This window comes from Mastigoproctus giganteus, chromosome 8 (genome assembly GCF_048544385.1).
Source record: "Mastigoproctus giganteus isolate SK-2022 chromosome 8, ASM4854438v1, whole genome shotgun sequence".
Classification (NCBI taxonomy): domain Eukaryota; kingdom Metazoa; phylum Arthropoda; class Arachnida; order Uropygi; family Thelyphonidae; genus Mastigoproctus; species Mastigoproctus giganteus.
Window position 1 is genome coordinate 198,928,823 of NC_143582.1, and position 15,694 is coordinate 198,944,516.

At 37.3% G+C, this 15,694-nt stretch overlaps 1 protein-coding gene across 1 annotated transcript in view; it reads left to right on the top strand.

Annotated features, from left to right (window-relative positions):
* LOC150082161 (uncharacterized) overlaps window positions 1–15,694 on the top strand; it is a 184,577-nt gene that overhangs the window by 85,189 nt on the left and 83,694 nt on the right. The window contains exon 8 of the mRNA XM_090380441.1: window positions 10,057–10,134. Coding sequence (XP_090236567.1) covers window positions 10,057–10,134 — 78 coding nt within the window. The remainder of the gene's footprint in view (window positions 1–10,056; window positions 10,135–15,694) is intronic.

Here is a 15,694-nt window from a genome sequence, read left to right on the forward strand (position 1 = left end):
TGCTGTGTACACTTGTACCCCTACATTTATGTGATTATTTGTCCCAATTTATTATAATTTTCATTTAATACCGTGTCTAAAAGGAAACATTTTGCCTCAGTATATCGAAGAAAGTAGAGTTACTTATGAGACTAGATAAAGGTACTTCAGTGCAGCATTTTAGTGAGGAGTATGGTGTTGGTACGTCTACTATCTATGATATAAAGAAACAGAAGGAACAGATACTTAAATTCTATGGTGACAGTGATGTGCCTAAATTAATGGACAATCGAAAAACTTTACAGCAGTCGAGAGTGTAGACGTGGACAGTATTGCTTGAATGGATTAGGCAGTGTTGGAGTGAAAAGTTTCCACTTGATTGTTCCATTATAATGGCCCAAGCTAAACTTTTTCATGAGGAATTAAATTTGACAACTCCATGTGAATATTCATCTGCTGGGTCAACAGATTTAAACAAAGGCGCGGAATTTGCAAGCTGAAGGTTTGTGGAGAAAAAGCTTCTGCAGACCATGATGCTACAGAGGCGTATTTAGATGAATTTGCCAAGTTGGCTTCTGATGAGGGACTATCAGCTGAACAGGTGTACAATGCAGATGAAACTTCTTTATTCTGGCATTACATACCAAGGAAATCATATGTAACACCAGATGAGTCAGCACTAGCAGGGTATAAGGATTCCAGGGAATGACTTACGATTCTTGCATATTCCAACATAGCTGGCACTCACAAAGCAAATTACTCACTGTTGGGAAAAGTCGGAATCCTAGGGCATTTAAAAGAGTCAGCGTGTTTCCTGTGATTTATAAGGCAAATAAGCGAGCTTGGATTACAACACAGATTTTCACCGATTGGTTTCTAAAGAACTTTGTATCTGAATCCAGGGCTCATTGTAAATCTATGGGACTGCCTGATGACTGCAAAATTATTTTAATGCTTGATAACTGTTCTGCACACTCTCCTGCTGAAGTCCTAGTCAAGGACGATGTACGTGCTGTTTACTCGCATCCCAATTGTACTTTGCTGATTCAGCCTTTAGACCAAGGCATTCTTAGTGCATTCAAGTGCAGGTACAGGGATGCATTTCTGTGAAAAATGCTAGACACTTGCAACAAAAGTACAGGGATACAAGAATTTCAGAAAGCATTTAATGTTAAAGATGCACTTTGGAGTGCTGCAAAGTCCTGGGACAATGTACCCAAGGATACTTTGATTAATGGCTGGCATAAACTATGGCCATCTAACTAATTTCTTGATGGTGATGATGATGATGAACCTGATTTTTGTGGTTTTCGTATATCTGATGAGGAAGAAATAGTGAAGAATTTATTGGAATATGCAAAAGGTTTTTCATGTGAAATAGCCAAGTCACTTGATGAAGGGGCTATGTTGTTATTTGGTTTTTAGGAGCATTAGCGCCATATTGCTCTGGGGGATATGCAGTGGTCATTCCCTGACCTTTCTGCATCCTCTGTATTTGGTGGTCACGGGCTCAAACCCCGGTCTAATCAAGAAGCGTGTGCTACGCACTGCTGCTCCTGCTCACCTGGCTACGGAGACACCTGAAGGGGCTATACAAGAGTGTATAAACATTAATGGTGATGCTCCGGTTGTACTCCAACTCACTGATAGTGAAATTGTAGATATGGTAATGAATGCTGATAAGAACAAATCAGATGAGAGTGATGATGACGATGGTTGATGACAGTGCACTGGAAGAAGAGAAAGTGTCTGTAGATAGGTGCATCAGCCTGACTGAGGAACTGATTCGGGGAATGGAACAAAAGAGCTTCATCAGTGAGCAGCATATAATGTGGATGTATAAAATACAAGAGGTTTTCATTAAAGAAAAACCAAAGTATATGAAACAACAGAATCTGCAGAACATATTTCCAAAGATCAACCAGAAACTTTCAAGTGAAATTAAGCCTGAGCTCGAGCCTCAACCTTTAACCTCCAATACCTGTGCTTCTTCTCTTCCTGTACCTGTCACCCCAGATATTGAATTGTCTTCAGATGAAGATAAGTAGATTAATATTATGCTTTAGAAGTGTATTAATTTGTATCTGTTAAATACAATTTATTTCTTTTCTTTTCATTGTTTATTTTATATTTTAAGTATATATTAAGCCTTGGTCCAGAAATCCAGGTCACCTCCAGTGCCAAGCTGGCCAGATAAATGGTCCGGTACTTGTAATACTCTTGATCTGATTATCAGCAGTGATTCTTCATGCATTAAGAATCTGCAGATAAAGGAACCACTAGGTGGCAGTGATCACAGTGTGCTGATGTAGGATTTACTCAAAGATGTAACTACCATCAGTGGTAAAGGGAAGGGTTCTTGCTTTCATAAAGGTGACTACGGTGGTCTGACACAATTTTTAAATTCTATACAGTGGGACCTACTGATGATGTTGCCAACAGCAAATTCTAAATGGGAAACATCCAAAGAATTAATCTTGGAAGCTACTAGGCTTTTCATACCAACTAAGAAATATTGTTCAAGGTTTAGGCCTAAATGGATGTCAGATGAACTAATGAGACTTGTGGCAGAGAAGAAAAATGCATGTGATGCATATAAATTATCAGGTGACACAGAGGCCTGTGGTAGATATAAGCTGGTCTGTAATCAAGGCACAAAGGAGGTTAAGCAGGCAAAGTCAGATTACGAATATTCTTTGGCAAATGATGAAAAGAAAAACAGCAAAGAGTTATTTACTTATGTAAACTCTAGAAGAAAGGGAATGAATCAGATTTTTCCACTTGATATCGATAGTTCGGCTACTGATGATCCTGCTCAGGTAGCTGACAAACTGATCAGATTGGTCCACTTAATATCGATGGTTCAGCTACTGATAATCCTGCTCGGGTAGCCGACAAACTGAATGAGTATTTTGTGTCTGCATTCACATGCGAGGAGTTCTTCAGGAAGGGAAGGGCCTGAAGTTTATCGAACTCTGGCAGGGAGCTAAATGATATTGTAATAACTGAGAGCAGAGTGGAGGAGAAATTGTTGAAGGCAAACATAAGAAAGGCACCTGTGGTGGATGGGATCTATCCAATTATATTAAAGGAGGTGGGAAAAGTAAGTAAGACAACCCTTAGCCATAATTATGTGAGCTTCCTTAAACTCAGGGGAGGTCCCAATGGACTGGAGATCAGTGCCGTACCTAGACTTCTGTCAGCCCAGCAAAATTATTCAAATCATAATTATTTATTTAAACTTGAATGACTAGTACATTATTTATATAAACTTAAAAGTTTTCATATCAAGTAAATACCTTATGATATTTACTTGATATCTATAACGTCTGATGTTTTTATATCTTTTAGAACATCTTGTTCTTTTGACATAATGGCCAATCCACTAATTCTTTTTTGGTCAACTATTGCTCGTGAATATGTTTTAATCATTTTGAGCCTTGAAAAACTCCTCTCCAGATGCAACCATAATTGGCAATGTTAATAATATCCAAAGAGAAATGGTGATGTTGGGATATAATTCAACTAATAAAATAATAAATAAATAAATAAATAATGATTCAACTAACATATAAATGTCAATAATTCTAAGCAACCAGATATTTTTTTCTTCTAAAACAAGTTGCAAAGATTGGATTTCTTGATGAAACTGTTTGGCATCGATGTCGCTGCTTCCCTCTTTGCCAGTGAGAATTCCTTCAAGGTGTTGACATTTCATTTCTATTGCACTTTCAAATAAATTCATGACATTTTTTGATTTTAGAATAAGATGAAAAGCCGAGGATATTTAATTCATCCGATCAAATCTTTCTTGTAAGCTAATGATATCTACATTGATCATTATATTAAAAAATTCCGTTTTGAACCTTTTGGTTGGATCAATAGGGCATTCATCTAATGAAGGGTAAACTCTCACTTTTTTCTAGAAACTTGCACTTCTGGCAACACTGACGGTACTTCCAACTCAGTTGCAATGTCTATGACTTTATCCCTGCACAATTTAAGTCCTGATGTTCTAAATTCATTTAGTTGGCTAAGAGCACCTTCTATCAATATAATTGCAGTGTTCGTATCAATTGTACTACTTTGCATGCCTTTACTTACTTTATTTATAATACTCCATGTTTCATACCAAACAACTACACTTATAATAAATTTAAAAGAAATAATTTAAATAAAAAAAAATAAACTTTCTGTTGATAATCCGGGACGACCACATGGTCAGAGGAGTTCACAAGATAGAGAGAATACAAGAAACTTTCTGTTAAGAAACCTTATATTTCAGACTGCAATTTTGCATATTTTCCTTTGGCCTCTTCCTTGATTTCATTTAATGTAGTTGTAATATTTTGTAATTGATATTGTTACATTCAGAGCAAAGCAAACAGTTTTAAATGTGAATATCCATTATTGTGGGTTTGTTGCATTAAAACTAGGTTTCATTAATAAAAATAGGAAAATTTCTTTTAACATCTGATTATAAAATAAATAAATGTACTGCAATATAAATACGGCAATATTGAATTTTTTTATAATTAAAATATTATATTAAAAAACAACCATGGGTGCCAGCAGCATGGTGCAAGGTGGTACAAGTGCACCACCTTTGGACTTCGAAGTAATGCACAATTTTAAATATTTTCATTAGTTTATGAAAACAAGATATTGCATATATTTGAAAATTTGGTGAACAAATATTTATATTCCCATATGCACTGCCTTGCAAAATGTCCTGCCGGAACCCATGGAAACAACCATTTTTTATATTTAAAAAAAATTAAAATATCATTGGAATTTGGGCCCCTCTACATTCTCGGGCCCTGGGTGGCCGCCCGTACCTAGATACGACACTGCTGGAGATGAGCAAATGTGTCCCCTAGAGATGTGCAAATGTGCCACCCTTTGATCCCCACAAAAGGGGATCAAAGGGTGACACAAATAATTACAGACTTGTTAGTTTTACTTCTGTTCTAGGGAAATTGATGGAGACACTGGTTAAAGAAACACTGCAGGATCATCTAGACAAGACTGCAGTTATAGTTCAGACACAGCATGAGTTTGTTAAGGGGAAGTCTGACCAATTTGATTGGATACTATGATGTGATCACAAAGTAACTGGATGCAAAAAATAATTTTTATATCATATACTTGGATTTTAAGAAAGCTTTTGATACTTTTGCACACAGAACACTACTGTACAAATTGGAGTACGATATGGGCAAATTTCTGCAATGGATAAAGGGATGGTTAAGTGGGAGAAGACAGAGATTTGTAATCAATGGACACTGCTCTTCGTGGACTAATGTTATTAGTGGAGTCCCCCAGGGTTTGGTGTTGGGCTCATTGTTGTTGTCTGTATTATTAATGATATTGATGAAAGAATATCGGCCTTAATGTCCAAGTTTGCAGATGATACAAAGGTTGGCAGGGTTACTAATGACAGTATGCTCCTGCAACAGGATATAGAAAAGTTGAGCAGATGGGCTGAGAGATGACAGCTGAAGTTTAATATTGACAAATGTAAAGTACTGCATATGGGTAACTGTAACCCCAGAGTAATGTATCAACTGTGTTGTACTAAACTCAGAGTAGTGGAGAATGAAAAGACTTGGGGTAATTGTGCAGTCAGATATGAAGTTTTCTGATCAGTGCAGAGAGACAAAGGGAGCAGCTCATGGGGTCTTGTCAATGATTTACAGGAATTTTCCTAGCAGAATAAGGAGGTGATTATTCCTTTGTATAAGGCAATGGTCAGGCCACACCTTGAGTATTGTATACAGGTTTGGAGGCCTCATTTTAGGAAGGATGTAGTGCTGCTGGAACAAGTACAGAGAAGGGCAACAAGATTGGTGAATGGAACAAAGATTTGCTCACACAAAAAAAAAAAAAAAAAAAAAAAAGGCTTAAGTTCTGCAAATTGCATTGTCTGGGGACTTGTCACCTGTGAAGTGTATAAGGCTTTGAATGGTTTGAGCAAGCTGAATGCTGATGGGATTCTTCCTCTTAACCATATTAATTACCTGGGGAGGCATAAATTCAAATTGAGGAAAGTCAGTTGTAGAATAAATGTGTGGAAATATGCCTTTAGCCAGTGAGTAGTTCATTGCTGGAACAAACTTTGATCTGTCATTGTGGAAGTTGACAGCTTAAATAAATTCAAGGCAGAACTAGACAAATGTTTGGAGTGAATGGATGAGTGAAATGGAAAAGTTTTTTTTTTTTTTTTTTTGGCTGATGCTATATAAGCTTGCTTTCTTGCATCATATGCCGCTACTAATGCTAATGCTAACATAACTGTTCTCTATTTTAATTGGAATATAGTTAGAAGATAACTACAAAGAAACCAGGTGGAAGAACTGAACATCTGTGAGACTGAGTGGAAAGACTGTGAGAGATGTGTCATTAATTAATCTGACTGCCCTCTTTTGAATGGAGTCAAAGAGCTTGAGAGAGATTCTGGGAGCACCATCCCAGATATAGAAACAATATTACAAGATAGGGAGAATTAAAAATTTGCACAGAGTGAGCAGTTGTTTAGAAGAAAAGTATCATCAAGAGCAAAAAAGAAAACCCAGTTTTTTTTTGATGCAGAGGTGGCAATATTTGTGATATTTTCTTGGATATTTTCTTTGCAAATTGAAAATAATTGCAGAGAAACAGTTGCCAATCCATAAGGTGTGAGCTTATGTAGAAGGTCTTTATGCTGAACACAATCAAACTCCTTAGAAATGTCAAGAGCAACTGCTTGAGATTTGCCAAAATTTTCCATTGAATTTATCCAGAGATGAGTCACATAAACTAAATGACCAGTAGATTAACATTGACAGACTTTAATGACAATTATTGTTTGGATGGAAAGTTTTTGAGATTGTTTAACGTTAGTTGGTTGATGGATTGCTCCATTACCTAGGAAATATTTGTTGGTTGGTTGGTTTTGGTTTTTATGGTGCATGTGCAACTAAGGCCATAATGCACCAAGTCTGTGAAGGAATAGAGGTAAGTATAATAGGGTGATAATTGGTTAGGAGAGATTTATGACCCTTTTCAGGAACTGGCTGGATATGAGCAAATAAGAAAGTGTGAAAAGGTGATACAGAACAGGAACAAGCTCAAAAACACAGATTTTGAGAACAAGTGGCAAAATGCCATCAGAACCTGCTGAGGCTTCTTAGCATCAAGATTGTTCAGAATTCTTCAAACAGCCTTCTGGCATAGGAGGCATTGTGTAGAATGTACTGGGTTATGCAAAACCATGCAAAAGATGCCTAGGATCATCAGTACAAGAGTTAGAAGAAAGGTAGGATGCTAATAAGTTGGCTTTATCTTTAGCTGAGGATGCAATAGAATCATCAGGTTTCAGCAGAGGTGGAAATATAGATAGACAGATGTTGTGGCCTAATAGCTTTTATGTCGAAAATCCAAGATAAAGTGAGTGGATGTGGTTTTAAGGTGAAATGGGGAATAAAGGATTTCATTCCTGGAAGAATAATTTCACTGAGACACGATCTGAGCAAACTAATCCAACCAAGAAGAATAGAAATCTCATAGGCCACCCCATTTTGCATTCCCATAATGCCAAATGATGTGATGCTGACAATGGCTACGAGAGAGAGAGAGAGAGAGAGAGAGAGAGAGAGAAGCTTCATTGGAGATGAGACCATCACCAAGTTGTGATCTGAGGTGCCTAGGGTCATTAATGTTGACCGTGTTGTATGTGAGTAAAAGGGTTGTTTGTGAGTAAAAGATCAAGAGTTGGGTGTGTGATTAGGATTGTGTGGTATTCTGTTAGGTAAATGAACATGTTGATTGAGGTCATTAGTAATTACAAAAGCCTTAGCATCTCAGCCAACTGGGTCTGTGTAACTAGTGGAATGAAGAGAGCTGGATTGTTATTTATTTGTGTTTTTTTTTTTTTTTTTAGGAGCATTAGCAACTAAGGCCATATTGCTCCGGGGATATGCGGTGGTCATTCCCTGACCTTTCCGCATCCTCCATATTTGGTGGGTACAGGCTCGAACCCCAGTCTAATCAAGAAGCATGTGCTACACACTGCTGCTCCTACCCACCTGGCTACGGAGGCACCAGACAACTGGAATTGTGAACATTAAAATCACTAAGGAAAATTAGCTTGCTGTTATGAGAGTTAGACTGGAGAAAGTGGAGTTTCAAAGAAAGGAAGTTCTGAACAATTAGTGGATTTGGAAGAATGATAGAGGCATCATGAACTTGATGATGTTGACAGTGAATGGAGGTATAAAGATTTTAAGCCATAGAAGATTGAAATGAGGAGATTCTGACAAGGAATATCAGAGCAAACATATGCACAAGTACCACCTTTGAAGTGAAAAGAATCATAGAACAAATAAATAGAGATACTGAAATGAGCAGTGGTTGAGACAACTGATAATTGAGACTGTCTGAATAAGTAAATGGGGCTTGGCTGACCGTAGATGGAAATGGACATCACTAAGGTTGGAACTGAGATCATGTATATTTGGGAAATGAATGAGAAATTAAACCATAATCTTCATATAATTAATATTATATATTCTTATAAACTTATGTAATGAATATCATAAATGATTATATAAGTGTGTTTATATAATGCAAGCAAATAAATACTTTTCTGACAGTCTTTAATCTACTTCTCAAGAATGAATGAGTACCTTAAATCCTATATATTTTATTGGTATTAATGATCAATTTACCATAAGTATATTTCACAATAGCACTTTCCTTATTATATAGTTATTAAACTTTCAGTACTTTCTATAAAACCCTAATTAAACAGTCAACTTCTTTTTTTTTTTGCTTAAGAGGCAGTCAGGCAGACTTGAATTAACTGTTATTTATATTTCTTTCTTTCACCCATTCCATCACTAGCATCTTTTTGCTTTTTGAGAACCAACACTTTCTTACTCCTAGAACATAGAGCATGAGCAGCGGAGAGTAATTAGGATGTTGTAGCTCATCACTGAATTTATATTCAGTTGATTCCAATTTTTTGCAAGTTCTGCTGTAGTCTTAGGGAATGGCTAATTCAATCTTTCACTACCTCATGTTTTCTCTGCGCTTGCTAACAACCTTCCTCTTTGTGTTTTTCTCCATTCCATCTGTGCAAATCCAATTTGTTGTGCTGAACCTGTATTCCAATCATTTTTTGTTCCATACAGCCTATGTGATAATCAAATAGTTTTCGATGTTATATTACCAATTCTGGTAGTGCTGAACCCTTCCTGTTTTTGATTCTCTTGACTCATACAGGACCATCAATAAAATTGCAATCTGCTGCAGTCTAGTTCACAGCTGATCCATTTGGCCTTAGCAGTTGCCGTCTTTTCTACCATCAGTCCATACCTTAGTCCACACCTTCCTTCACTTCCTCTAAAAAAAGTATTTTTGATACATAATAATAATTCAGTTGCCGTCTTTTCTACCATCAGTCCATACCTTAGTCCACACCTTCCTTCACTTCCTCTAAAAAAGTATTTTTGATACATAATAATAATTCAGAAACAACTTTGCAAATATGTGTTTATAACCTTTTTCTATTTGCACTACCTGACTCTCATCATTTGCTACCTTTGGAGATGGGGGGATATACAAATACTTTTGAAAGGATAGTATATATAAACAATATATGTTGTAATAAATATTTTGTCACCTAGTACTTGCCATATTAGTATGGTTAAACCAGCCATGTTCCTAGTGTTGGTAAATGAGCATTTGAGGTTTAATGGACATTATTCTAATGATGTAACTACTGTTCTGTTTTAAACAGAATTGGTAAGTGACTTCATTTTAGGTATAATTTTCTTTATAATGTTGCTTATGATAGATGATTAAAATTTTTGTAGGAATGATAACACATCAAAAATATAATAGGAAATTTGTAGTATGCACTTTACTTTCTAAACAAACATTTAGCACTTTTTGTTAATTTTTTTATATAAATTTTTCTACATATAAGACAATTCATGTGAATAGTATATTTATTTATTTACAAATGAGAAAATTTTTATTTCAAATTTTTCTGCTATGAATGTTAGTAGACTTTCTAAAATTATTTTGATTTAGGCACTAGCACATTATCGGTCTTTATGTGGTGGGTTGTTCAATTATGATTGGATTAGTATTCCTTTGGTGTATACTCAGGTATGTTTAATTTGTTCAGTGTTCTTAACTATTTTTACTCTTTATATATAATATTCTAAAAAGTATAGTATTTAAGCACATATTTGGGGAGTCACTGCCTAGGTCACTTGATGTTAAGAAACTGGTGTTTGTGATATTTAAAATTTTCATCAATTAATACATGTTCCAACTCAAATTTTACTTCAGCTGCAGGAATGCATTGTGATTAGTCAAACTAATGGAACAGATTTATTTGCAAAAAACTTTCTAATTCATTTCACAAATATATATTGTGATAATTATGATGTATATTAAACAATAATGATGTATATAATGATGATGTATATTATAATGATGTATATTAAACATTTAGAAGTAATTACATCAAAGTTTCAATTTAAATGTTTATTATTAGCATCTTGCAAATAAATCATCTTGCAACTGCATTATTATTTTGAAACTGCATCATGCAACTTACTGATGCTATCAAGGTGGTGTTAGGTAGGTTGGAAAACTGCTAGCATGGGGGGATACAAGGACTAATAGATTAACAGTAGCCGCTGGCAGAGATGAAAGTGATTCTTGTGCTGCTTCTATTGGAATGAGCAGCAGCCTGGAAAACAAGATGCAGGGTATTTCAGACACTGCTGAGAGTCATTGCGGTACAAGTAAACACATGGGTTGTGTTAGGGTAGCTAGGAATAGGAACAGGTGCATGTATACTTGTGTATACACCAGTGCTAGGAGTTTGGCAAATAAATTTGATGAATTTGAGGTGTTGGTCAAAACATCAAAGGCAGATATTGTTGGAATATCAGAGACGTAGTGTCACACAGATATGAGGAATGCAGAACTGGAATTTGGAGAGTACAATGTGTACAGGAAGGATAGAGAGGATAGGAAGGGAAGAGGGGGTTATACTATTAGTTAAGAAACACATAAAATCCAAGGAAGTGCAGCCAGTCGACATCGCTGGACAGTGCAGTGTCGAGTCAGTTTGGTGTGACATAAGCACTGGGAGATCAAAATTGAGAGTAGGAGGTGCTATAGGCCTAATGACTCTGATGAGTGTAATAAGGAACTGTACAGGGAAACAGAGTGGGCCAGTAAATCAGAGAGTCTTATAATGGGGGATTTTAATTTCCCAGTTATTGACTGGAATTTGTGGGTTGGTCACTCACACCCTAGCAAGGCTTTTGTGGACTTATTGGATAATTGTTTTCTACATCAGCATGTTCAGGAGGCAACTAGAGGGAGTAATACTCATGATCTGATTATCAGTAGCGATTCTTCATGCATTAAGAATCTGCAGATAATGGAACCACTAGGTAGCAGTGATAACAGTGCACTGAAGTGGGATTTACTCAAAGAGGTAACTACAATCAGGGGTAAAGGAAAGGGTTTTTGCTTTTGTAAAGGTGACTATGGTGGTCTGAGACTGTATTTAAATTCTATAAGGTGGGACCAACTGATGATGTTACCAACAGCAAATTCAAAATGAGAGGCATTCAAAGAATTAATCTTGGAAGCTACTAGGCTTTACATACAAACTAAGAAATATCGTTCAAGGTATAGGCCTAAATGGATGTCAGATGAACTAAAGAGACATGTGGCAGAGAAGAAATATGCATAGGATATATATAAATTAATGGGTGACATGGAAGCCTATGATAGATATAAGCTGGTCTGTAACCAAGTCACAAAGGAGATTATGAGAAATCCTTGGCAAAGGATGCAAAGAAAAACAGAAAAAAGTTCTTTACATATGTAAACTCTAGAAGGAAAGGGATGAATCAGATTGGTCCACTGGATATTGATGGTTCGACTGTTGATGATCCTGCTCAGGTGGCTAATCAACTAAAAGTGAAATATGCATCTACATTCACACATGAGTTATTCAGGGAGGGGAATGCCAGAGGTGAATTAAACTCTGGCAGTGAGCTAGATGATTTTGTAATAACTAAGAGGAAAGTGGAGGAGAAATTGTTGAAGATAAACATAAAAAAGGCACCCGGGGTGGATGGGATCTATCCAGTTATATTAAAGGAGGCAGCAAAGGAAGTAAGCAAACCCTTAGCCTTAATTATGAGAGCTTCCTTGAACTCGGGGGAGGTACTCATGGACTGGAGATGTTCAAATGTGACCCCAATTCACAATGGAGGATCAAAGGGCGACACAAGTAATTATAGACCTGTTAGTTTAACTTCTGTTCCAGGAAAATTAATGAAGGCACTGGTTAAAGAAGCACTGCAGGATCATCTAGACAAGACTTGAGTTAGAGCTCGGACACAGCAATGGTTTGTTAAGGGGAAGTCTTGTCTGACCAATTTGATTGGATACTATGAGGTGGTCACAAAGGAACTGGATGCAAGAACTGGAAAAGTCTTAGAAAGGCTTTTGATACTGTTGCACATGGAAGACTACTGTGCAAATTGGAGCAGTGCAGCATTGGAGGAAAATTACTGCTATGGATAAAGAGATGGTTGAGTGTGAGAAGATAGAGAGTGGTAGTCAATGGACACTGCTCTTCGTGGACTAATGTTATTAGTGGAGTCCCTCAGGGTTCAGTGTTGAGTCCATTGTTGTTTTCTGTATTTATAAATGATATTGATGATGGTATATCAGGCTTAATATCGAAGTTTGCAGATGATATGAAGGTTGGCAGGGTTGTTAGGGACACTAATGACAGTACACTGCTTCAACAGGATCTAGAAAAGTTGAGCAGATGGGCTGAGAGGTGGCAAATGAAGTTTAACATTGACAAATGTAAAATACTACATATGGGAAGCAGTAACCCCAGAGTAACGTATCAACTCTGTGGTACTACACTGACAGTGGTAGAAAATGAAAAGGACCTGGGGGTAATTGTGCAGGCAAGTATGAAGTTTTCTGAGCACTGCAGACGGTCTGCAAGAGTAGCTCAATGTATCTTGTCAATGGTATACAGGAATTTTTCTAGCAGGGGTAAGGAGGTGATTATCCTCTTTTATAAGACAATGGTCAGGCCACACCTTTAGTACTGTATACAGGTCTGGAGGCCTCATTTTAAGAAGGATGTAGAGCTGTTGGAATGAGTACAAAGAAGGGCAACAAGATTAGTGAATGGAACGAAGGGTTGCTCTTATGAAGAAAGGCTTAAGTTTTACAGATTACACTGTCTGGAGACTAGGCACCTGCGAGGTGATTTGATTAAGGTGTATAAAGCTTTGAATGGTTTGAGCATGCTCAGTAATGATGGGATTCTTCCTCTTCCTCAGAATAATCACCTGAGAAGGCATAAATTCAAATTGAGGAAAAGTAGATGATTGGAAGTTTTCCTTTAGCCAGCCGGTAGTCGATTGGTGGAACAGAAATTCCATCTTTTGTTGTGGAAATTGATAGCCTAGATTAATTTAAGGCTCAGCTGGACAGGTATTTCGAACGAACGGAGGAGTGAAATGGGAGAGGTTTTTTTTTTTTTTTTTTTTGGCTGATGCTGCATAAGTTTGCTTTCTTGCATCATATGCCTCTACTAATGCTAATCTAAATCCAGTTTTTTAAATGACCACTTTGTGACTGCATGCATTGCGTTGGGCATGCATGTGGTTTCAAAGTGGTCATTTTGTAGCTGTGTTTGCAGCCGTTCATGAATCTGCTCCATTGAACATCCCTGCATACAGCTTTTTCTAATGCCACCCAACTGCATCTTTGTCTCTGACTTTCCAACATGCTACTTCCTATGCTGCATTCAATCTCAGAGGAAGAAATTTGATACGTTCGAGTTGAGTAATTGAGTTGGCCATGCCACTAATCGACATCTACCTATTCCTTATCCTTCATAATTTTCTTTCGAGAACTTCATAACTTCTCTGCTGAAGCATGGATATACTCCATCATGTGTCTGCATTCACTCTCATGAAGCAAGAGGCACATTAGTAAAAGCATATGATGCAAGAAAGCAAGCATATACAGCATCAGCCAAAGTGAAAAAAAAAAAACGCTTCTCATTTTGCCCATCCACTTCCTGCAAATGTTGGTCTAGTTCTGCCTTGAATCCTTTAAGCTATCAACTTCTACAACAACAGATGGAAGTTTGTTCCAGCAATCAACCACCCACTGGCTAAAGGCAAACTTCCGCACATCTATCCTACAACTGTCTTTCTCAATTTGAATTTATGCCCTCTCAGGCGATTATTCTGAGCAAGAGAAAGAAACCATCAGCATTGAGCATGCTCAAACCATTTAAGGCCTTATACACCTCAATCAGATCACCTCACAGGTGCTTAGTCTCCAGACACTGTAATTTGCAAAACTTAAGCCTTTCTTTGCAAGAGCATCCCTTTGTTCCATCCACTAATCTTATTGCCCTTCTTCGTACTCATTCCAGCAGCTCTACATCCTTCTTAAATTAGGCCTCCAGACCTGTATACAGTACTCAAGATGTGACTTCACCTTTGCCTTATACATGGGTATAATCGCCTCCTTATCCCTGTAAAAAAATTCCTGTATATCATTGATATACAGGAGTTTTGATATAACTCCTTTAATTTAACTTCAGTAGCTACCTCTCAGCCCATCTGCTCAACTTTTCTAGATCCACTTGCAGTAGCGTATTGTCATTAACAACCCTGCTGACCTTCGTATCATCTGCAAACTTAGACATTAACCCTGAATTGCCATCATCATTAATAAATACAGAAAACAACAATGGACCCAACAATGAACTCTGGGGGACTCCACTAATAACATTAGTCCATGAAGAGCAGTGTCCATTGATTACCACTCTCTGTCTTAGCATTAGCATTGGCACATGATGCAAGAAAGCAAGCTTATATAGCATCAGCAAAAAAAAAAAAAAAAAAAACCTCTTATTTCACTCATCCACTCTCTCCAAATGTTTGTCAAGTTCTGCCTTGAATCTAATTAAGCTATCAACTTCTACAATGACAGATGGAAATTCCAGCAATCAACCACCCGCTGGCTAAAGGCAAACTTCCACACATCTATCCTACAACCGTCTTTCCTCAATTTGAATTTGTGCTCTGTCAGGCGATTATTCTGAGCAAGAGGAAAGATTCCATCAGCATTGAGCATGCTCAAACCATTCAAGGCTTTATACACCTCAATCAGATCACCTCGCAAGTGTCTAGTCTCAAGACACTGTAATTTGCAAAACTTAAGCCTTTCTTTGCAAGAGCATCCATTTGTTCCATCCACTAATCTTGTTGTGCTTCTCTGTACTCATTCCAACAGCTCTACATCCTTCTTAAAATGAGGCCTCCAGACCTGTATACAATACTCAAGGTGTGGCCTGACCATTGCCTTATACAAGGGTATAATCACCTCCTTATCCCTGCTAGAAAAATATCTGTATATCATTGACAAAGACACCATGAGCTACTCTTGCAGACCATAAACATAAGAAAGGCACCTGGGGTGGATGGGATCTATCCAGTTATTTTAAAGGAGGCGGCAAAGCAACTAAGCAAACCCTTAGCCATAATTATGAGAGCATCCTTGAACTCAGGGGAGGTTCCCACTGACTGGAGATGTGCAAATGTATCCCCCAATTCACAAAGGTGGATCGAAGGGTGACACGAGC